Below are 9,036 nucleotides of genomic sequence, written 5' to 3'. Positions count from 1 at the left end.
ACCCAGTATAGGGTTTCCAATAGCAGCTGTTGAGCTAGAACCACAGTTCCTGCAATTCAAAAGGTTTTGCAGTCTGGCGAATTAAACCACAGCAGGGGTGCTTTGTTACTGGTGTTAAGCTGCTACTCAAGGGTGTCTCAGTTTGGGCTGGCCCAAACCCTCATGCTTTGATCGGTGGGCCTGAGGCTAGGAGGCTGGGCTGAGGGCTGGCCTAGGCCGAAGAAGTGGGGGATGGGCTTGGTGCTTGCAGGCAGATGGGTCTGTTTTTGATGATGTCTAAAATGCCTCTCTTTGTCTCACTGTGCCTTGAGCCCCCCAATTTGCCCTATATACATGCCGGTAATGCCTAACGTTGCAATGAGGACCCCCCTGGGATGGACTATGTTGGCACCCTTAGCTCTCTGAGAGCGTCCACCCTTTGAATGGGTCTGCTCAAGCCCTGCTAAATTCTGCTGTGAGTGGGGCTGTCCCCGGGGTAGGGGCCAGGAGCAGGCGGGTGGAAGTTCAAAATGCTCGTAACTCCTCAATAGTTTGATCCTTCAAAAAAACAAGTTCATAAAGTTGAAGTCTAATGTTTTATGTTTGCCCAAAAGCTGTCTGTCTACCAGGCGGGGGTCCCCTTTTGTGATACCGCACCGTACTTTCTCCCGAGCCTGCGTACCTGTAGTGCCCAGTCAGGGAAGCGCCGGAAGTCTCAGTTTACACAATTTTGACTGAAAAATGAACGTTGCGCACTTACTTCTCCGGTGGCTGCCAAACTATAGTGCTAGATCAGCTGCAGACAAGATCAGAGCTTTTGATGAAAATTCCGAACAAGTGAAATTCAGATACTGAAGCATTTCATGGAAGAATTATAACAAGAGATGGAACATGACTTTACTAATATGATCCTAAAGACAAACTACAATCAAGGCAGTGTCTACCAAGAGGTGGAAGTGGTCCAGTCAAAGCAAAAATTGACTAATCAAGAGCAGCCGTTTTGTGATGTTCAAGGCATTTTGCCTGTTGACTTTCTGGAGGGACAGAGAATGATAATGTCTGCTTATTATGAAAGTGTTTTGAGAAAGCTAGCCAAAACTTTAGCAGAAAAATGTCCAGGAAGACTTCACTAGAGAGTTTTTCTTTACTATGACAGTGTTCCTGCTCATTCCTATCATTAAACAAGGGCAATTCTGTGAGAGTTTCCATAGAAATCATTATGCATCTAACTTACAGTCCTGGCTTGGCTCCTTCTGACTTCTTCAGTTAATAATATAAAAAGACTTCATTGACATAGTTAAATTCCCAGGAATTTAGGGGTGGACTTAATGACTGGTATCATTGCTTACAAAAGTGTCTTGACCTTGATGGGACTTATGCTGAGAAATAAAGCTACATTTTTAATTTTTATCTTTTAATTCCTTTTCCCTTGAACATTTTGAACTTGCCTTGGAGTTCTGCTAGGTGTACTATCCCTCCAGACCCTTTTTGGTGTTAATGGTCATTGATGATCTTCCTCAGATTGATGAATTCATTGTGGGCTCCAAAGTTGTGGTGTTCTAATATTGTACTCCTTTCATTTATTGGCTGGAACATAGAAAATAATCTTCACTATTTCTCTGTGTACTCTGAAAGTACACTTTATGTAGGAAGAAATGCTTTATTTACCGGTTTCAGAAGAACTAATTAATTATAATTAACATTCTTAAAAGGTTGCCATTGAGAGGTTTTTTTTGCCGCGGAGAATTATTAACAATTCATAGATAGGAAACTATTTGATTTTTTTCAATTCTTTGCAGCTGTTATTCTTATTGATGCTCATATTGGCCCCTTGTTGGCCAGTGGGCTTATTCAAATTGGTTCCAGAGCACTTTTGATAGGACTCTTGAATAAATAAACAAAAAAACCCAAACCTATTGCCATTGAGTCCATTCTAAACATAGCAACTCTATAGGAAAGAGAGTAGATCTACCTCATAGTGTGTCCAAGGCTGTAAATTGTTGTGGAAGCAGACTGCCATTTCTCTCTTTCATGGAATGGCTGGTGGGTTCAAACTGCTGACTTTTCAGTTGGCATCCGAGTGCTTAACCACTGTGCTACCAGTGCTGTTTGGATTGGTCAGTGTTTTTGTTGTTAAGTGCCATCGAATTGGTTCTAACTCATAGTGACCCTGTATAGGGTTTCCAAGGAGCGGTTGTTGAGTTTGAACTACCGATCTTGCGTTTCAAACTGACCTTGCTATGCAGCGTATTCTCCTACAGCGCCACACCAGGACACCTGGTCAATATATCTATAGAAATTAAATGACTTTGGGTTTTTCAAATGAGGTCATTATGACTTTCTGTGCAAATGAAATGTCCGTGGTCTACCAAGAGTGACTGGCCAGTTTGTGGCCTCCCCAGTGGGAAGGGCCATGTCTTGGTATTGGCAAGGAGTTGTGTACATATATGCAGTGAACACTACACAGGTTTATTTTTTTTGCATTTTTATGCTTTTATTTAGCACAAATAAAACTCAAAAACAGGCTGTCTATTCCTTTTCCTCGCTGTGCAGGCTGGCGTTAGGATTGGTGACTCCGATGGCCTGCTGGGCTGCTCCTTCCCCAATGGCTTCGCGGTTCTTTGAGGAAAGGTTGTGCGCAGTCTCTGCACAGTCAGATTTGTTGCACATGAGCAGCACCTCCAGCTCTTTGACGTTGTGGACCAGGAAGTTACGGAAGCCGCTGGGCAGCATGTGTTTTCTCTTCTTGTGGCTCCCATAACCAGTGTTGGGCATTAAGATCTGGCCCTTAAATCTTTGCACCCTGTTGTCAGTGCCTTTGGACTTGTGCCAGTTACGCTTAATTTTGACATAGCAATCTGACTGGTGCCAGATGAACTTCTTGGTCTTCTTTTTGACAATTTTGGGCTTCCCCAGGGTCTGAGGGCAGCCATGATGCTGGTTGAAATGGCTGCCACCGTAGGCAGTGCAGAACAAGAGAGCTTCTTAAAGCTTTTTATTGTGTAATGAGTAATAGTTTACATGGGAGAACATCAGTTTTGCACTCATCCTATCATATTTTGTTTCATTGCAATGATTACAATCCCCTCCATGCATCGTCATTTAGCAGTATTTGCTTCTATTCCCTCTGGTTTTTGATGTACACAAAAACACTCAAGAATATAGAATCATTTAAAGAACCAAAGGGCACATTCTGCAAACCCGCTTCCCAGCCACCAGCACACAGCCTTTCTCTTTCCATGAGTCTAGACTACAAAGGTTTTTTCAGAAGCAGGAGAAAGTAGGAAGAAAGAAGACAGAATCAAGAGAGAGTGCAAAAAGACAAGGGACATCCTGAAAGAACTGTAACATGGTCAAGGGCGAGGCTGCAACACTAAAGACAGCCAGAGGCCTGATTGGGGCTCAGTGGCAGAGTGAGTGGTGACATGAGGCAGAGCCAAGAGGGGCCTGCCCTAAGGTGGACTGTGATGAGGCCTACATGGCCCAGAAGAGCTGAGAGAGCTGTCCTGCACTGAAGAAATGCTGTGCTGCTTAACCCTGCACCTCAGCTGTAGCCTGTTGACCTTGATCCTGAATTTTGTACCCAGTTCCTTAATAATTGATATAACTGTGACATTGCAGCAGATTGCTGAACCTAAATGGGGGAGTTGGAGAAGTACAGCAGCTTGGAAATTTGGGATATATCTGACTTTTCGCTTCATAGGGATTGGCTTTGTACTGATTCTTATTTTTAAAGTAATTTATATAGTGACTCATTCTATATGTTTCTTGTCCCAGACCTGGAAGTAGTTATTTCTCTAAGAAATTCTGATTACTTTTAATGGACATGGTATTTAAAGATCATGGTCTGAGTATAGTGAGCCCAGTAGCTCAGTGGCTAAATGGTTGGCTGTTAACCAAAAGCCATTCTGCTGGAGAAAGATGTGGAAGTTGGTTTTTATAAAGATTTACAGCCTTGAAAACCCTATGGGCCCTTCTACCCTGTCCTGTGGTGTCTCTGTGTGTTGGCATCAGCTTGACAACAGTGGGGTTTTAGTTTGAGTTCTTTTTAAAAAACTATTTACCCTATTATATGTTAGTGTTTTAGATTGAATTAAGTTTTCGAATGTAAGTGTTCAAATAGAGTTTTAAATTAAGTACTGTGACATTTATCTTAACAGGATTGAAATGAAAAGCTAACTTGATCGAAACTAGTAATTTCCTCATAATCATCGTTCCTGGAGTTCTGGGATTGTTACCAGACTCTTGGGGTTGGCCAGTATAAATTTTCAATAATGCTATTCTGTATGTTGCTAAAGTGGAGTCTGGATATTGGCACCAAAATCCTACTTGACATCTGTTCAACTGACATATTTGAAAAATATTGGTGACCACATCAATAGGTCTGGAAAGAACCCTGATAATGTATGTTTTAAGGAGCTCTCTTGGTATAGTGGTTACAACACTGGCTACTCACAGAAAGCTGGTTAAGAATCACTTGTGACTCTGCAGGTGACAAGATCCGGCAATCTGCTTTCACAAGTAATGCAGTCTAGGAAACCGTGTGGCGCAGTTCAACTTTGCCTTACAGGGTTGCTATTTGAAATTGACTTTACAGTTCGCTCGTGCAGACACACACACAGCCACACATGACATTTCTTGCCTTTGCACACACTTTATTGTTGTTAAGTACCATTGAGTCAGTTCTGATTCATAGCGACCCTGTGTTGTGGGGTTTCTGAGGAGTGACTCATGGGTTTGAACTGCCAACCTTGTGGTTAGCAGTCCACTGCTTTTCCTACAGCACCACACCAGGATTCCTTATTCTGTTACGTTGTTGGTAAGTGCTGTCGAGTCAGTTCTGACTCATAGCAACCTTGTCGGGTTTCCGAGGAGCAGCTGGTAAGCTTGAACCGCTGACCTTGTGGCTCTAACCGACCTTGGCAGTCTAGTGCACTAACCCACAGCACCATTTGAAAGCTATTGGTTTGGCCATTGGTGTTCTAAGTACTTAAAAGTGATTTATATGGCTATTTTAGCAAATGTTTCTACTGTGAATGCTAGTTTGAACATGATGTAAAGAGCAGTATTAAAGTGTGGCCCTATAGGATAATCACTGGACTGCTGACTGCAAGGTTGGTGGTTCAAGCCCACTAGCTGTTCCTTGGTCACTATGAGATGGAACCGACATGCCAGCACTTAACAAGTATTTTATTGCTAAAAGTTGTTGACTACCAGTAGTAATTAGGTAAGCTCCGCTGCTTTTTGTTCATCGTTCTTTCCTAATCTAACTAGCTCTTTAGTGTAAAAGTTTTATCAAATTAGCTAACTGTAAACCCAAACCAAGCCCATTGCTCTTGAGTTGATTCCAGTTCAGCCTTGTAGAACAGAGTAGAACTGCCCCAAAGGGTTTCTGAGGCTGAAATCTTTACAGAAGCAGGTTGCTGCATCTCCTGTGGAATGACTGATGGGCTTGAACTACTTGACCATTAGGTTAGTGCTGAGTTGATTGATCAACTGCGCCATCAGAGCTCTTTGAGCTGTGTTGTTGTTAAGTGTTGTCGAGTTGGGTCCAACTCATGGAAACCTGGGTTTGGTGGTTTGAATCATTGACTTTTCAGTTCAAACCAATCTTGAGGACAAACTGTCATTGTTGTTAGTGCCATTGATTCATTTCCGACTCAACTGCTCTTGATATAGGTGAATTAGACCTTATCTTAATATACATTTTTACTTTATAAAATGTTTGGAAAAGAGATAAGCATACATGATCCAGTCATCCTAACAGGGTTGTGCTTTTTTAGTATTGTTTGTCATTCATGATTACATAATCATGTCTAGTCAGAGTTAGCAACACTTGTGTCACAATTCCCATATAACCCTTGGCAGCTTCTCAGTTTAATTCCACTATACAGGGTTGCAGAGTCCAAATTGACTTAATGGCATTGAAACTGAGTTTTTGTTTTCTGAGTTAAAAAATAAAAAAGACTTCGTAACAGTATTTCTCATTTAAAATTTTTGTAAGTGCTACAGTCCTATTTCTGGAGTAGTGAGAATCACTAATGAATTCTCTACTGTCTGTACTAGTGATAGAATTGAAAAGTAGTATAAAACAAATCAACCTTTACAAATCCCATTTTGAATTTTACTCTGATTTTTAGCACTGTAATTATCATATTTTAGAAATGTTCCTGATGCCAACATGAGTTGACATTGAGCACATGTCACCTGATAAGAATCATAGTGCTGCATTGTCTCTGTCTCCCAGGGCAACCCTGCCCAGTCCTGGGCTAGCCTCATAATCGCCAGCATGGTGAAATCTTTAGTTGAATCCATTGACTGTTGTACAAATCCATCTCTGTGAGGGTCTTCCAAGCCTTCATTGGCCTCCTACTTTATCAGACATGCTATCTTCCTCCAGCAATTGATTCTTCCTGATGACATTTCCTAAGCAAGTGAATAGAACAGAGCACTGTTATGATTTTTTAGAAACACATTGCAGACTTTCCTAGTCTTTCTTAGCCTGGAAGCTTTGCTGAAACCTGCTCACCATAGCTGACTCTACTGGTATTTGATATACTAGTGGCTTATCTTCCGGCATCACAGCAACACACAAGCTACTGCAGTACCACAGTGACAGAGGGCTGATGGAGTGATGATTACTGACCAATTATTTATAAGTTTTTATTCATGCTTAAAACAGTAATTCAAAATTATTAAAAAACAAATTTTGAGCAATTCAGTTATATGGAAGTCTGAGCTCCAACCTTCCATATCATATAAGATAGTGTCTGCTCCCCAATCTAGAATGCTGAGGAAGTGAATGAATGTATTAGATATATACCTTTTTACATTTACATTAGAAAAGGTACTGTTAGGTACAGGTAGACTTTGTAGTATTGGTACAGTAGCTATCATATTTAACAAGCATACTTTGGGAAAATGTTTGTCAAGTTCCAAATAGACAAATAGAAACATAATTATCAGTCATGAGCTGAGTATTAAAACTTTCATTTCTGTTAGTAAAAATGTATTCTTCTTGTCCCTTTATACAGGACATTGAAATTGGGGTGCGATATTTTTTAATTAAATATTAATTGAAGGATTGCTTGTTTTAATTTCTTTTAGGAAATCCACCTTCTTCAATGTATTAACCAATAGTCAGGCGTCAGCAGAAAACTTCCCATTCTGCACTATTGATCCTAATGAGAGCAGAGTACCTGTGCCCGATGAGAGGTTTGATTTTCTGTGCCAGTACCACAAACCAGCAAGGTAAGAAATCTTTATGGCATTCCTTATTTGATGGTATTGTTTGTTGTTAGGTGCTGTCGAGTTGGTTCTAATTCACAGTGATCCTGTTCACAATTGAACAAAACACGGCCTGCTCCTGCATCACCCTGACATTTGTCTGTTTGAGCCCATGGCTGCCACTATGTCAATCTTGTAAAGAGTCACCCGCTTTTTCACTGACCCTCCACTTTTTCAAGCATGATGTCCTTCTCCAGGGACTGGTCCTTCCTGACAACATGTACAAAGTACAAAAAAATGAAGTCTTGCCACCTTTGCTTCTAAGAAGCATTCTGTTTGTATTTCTTCCATGGTATGTTTGTTTTGACAGGGGTATTCAATATTCTTTGTCAGCACCATAATTCATATACATCATTTCTGCTTATTCATTGTCCAGTTTTCACATGGCAGTTGTAAATACCATGGCTTGAGTCGTGCACACTTCGCACTTTAGTTCTCAAAGCCTTGTATAGTGGTGGTGGTGGTGGTGTGCTGTGGAGTTGGTTCTGACTTAACTGCAACCCTGTACATAGAATTTCTGAGGCTACAAATCTTAACAGGAGGAAAAAGCCTCATCTTTCTCCTGCAGAATGACTGGTAGTTTTGAACTGCTGACCTTGAGGTTAGCAGCCTGACTCTTAGCCACTACGTTACCAGAGCTTCTAAAGCCCTGTATAGATTGAGTAAATCATGTAAGTGATATTTTTAAAGTAGTTATCCACCACAGATAGGTCACTACCGCTCATCTGTCAGTTTGTTGTACTGTGGTGGCTTGTGATTCTGAAAGCTATGCCACTGGTATTTTAAATACCAGAAGGGTCACCCATGGTGGACAGGCTTCAGATGAGCTTCCAGACAAAGACAGACTAGGAAGAAGGAGTGATAAACTACTTCTGAATATTTAGTCACTGAAAATCTTATGAATAGCAGAGAAACATTGTCAGATATAGTGCTGGAAAATGAGCCCCTCAGGTTGGAAGGCACTCAAAATGCGACTGGGGAAGAGCTGCCTCCTTAGAGTAGAGCTGACCGTGATGACGCGAATGGAGTAAAGCTCATGGGCAAAAAGCACACAGGACCTTCATTTGCTGGTGGGGCACTACTCAAAATGAAGAGAAACAGCTGTAAACACCCATTGAAAATCAGAACATGGAAAGTGTGAAATATGAATCTGGGAAAATTGGAAGGTGACAAAAATGAAATGGAACGCATAAACATCAATATCTTAGGCATTAGTTAGCTGAAATGGACTAGTATTGGCCATTTTGAATCTGATGACCACATGGTTTACTATGCTGGAAATGACAAATTGAAGAGGAATGGTGTTGCATTCATTGTCAAAAAGAACATATCCAGATCAGTCATGAGGTACAACGCTGTCTGTGATAGGATAATATCCATGTGCCTACAGGGAAGCCCAGTTAATACCACTATTATTCAAATTTACCCACCAACCACTAAAGACAGTGAGGATGAAATAAAAGAATTCTACCAACTTCTTCAATCTGAAATCGATCAAACATGCAATCAAGATGTATTGATCATTATTGGTGATTGGAATGCCATGGTTTGGAACAAAGAGGAAGGATCAGTAGTTGGAAAATATGGCCTTGGTGATAGAAATGATGCTGGAGAACACATGATAGAATTCTACAAAATCAATAATTTGTTCATTTCAACTATCTTCTTTAGACAGCATAAGAGACAACTATACACATGGACCTCACCAGATGGAATACACAGAAATCAAATTGACTACATCTGCGGAAAGAGAAGATGGAAAAGCTCCAT

General features: G+C 40.9%; 1 protein-coding gene across 2 annotated transcripts in view; it reads left to right on the top strand.

Moving 5' to 3' along the window:
- Window positions 1–9,036, top strand: part of OLA1 (Obg-like ATPase 1) — a 221,892-nt gene that overhangs the window by 30,241 nt on the left and 182,615 nt on the right. For both annotated transcript variants that reach the window (XM_006866651.1, XM_006866652.1), the window contains one exon: window positions 7,087–7,230. In XM_006866651.1, the coding sequence (XP_006866713.1) occupies window positions 7,087–7,230 (144 nt within the window). The remainder of the gene's footprint in view (window positions 1–7,086; window positions 7,231–9,036) is intronic.

Source organism: Chrysochloris asiatica, unplaced genomic scaffold, assembly GCF_000296735.1.
Source record: "Chrysochloris asiatica unplaced genomic scaffold, ChrAsi1.0 scaffold00094, whole genome shotgun sequence".
Classification (NCBI taxonomy): Eukaryota; Metazoa; Chordata; class Mammalia; order Afrosoricida; family Chrysochloridae; genus Chrysochloris; species Chrysochloris asiatica.
Note: the sequence above shows the minus strand (reverse complement) of the source record. Positions and strands in the feature narration are given on the sequence as shown.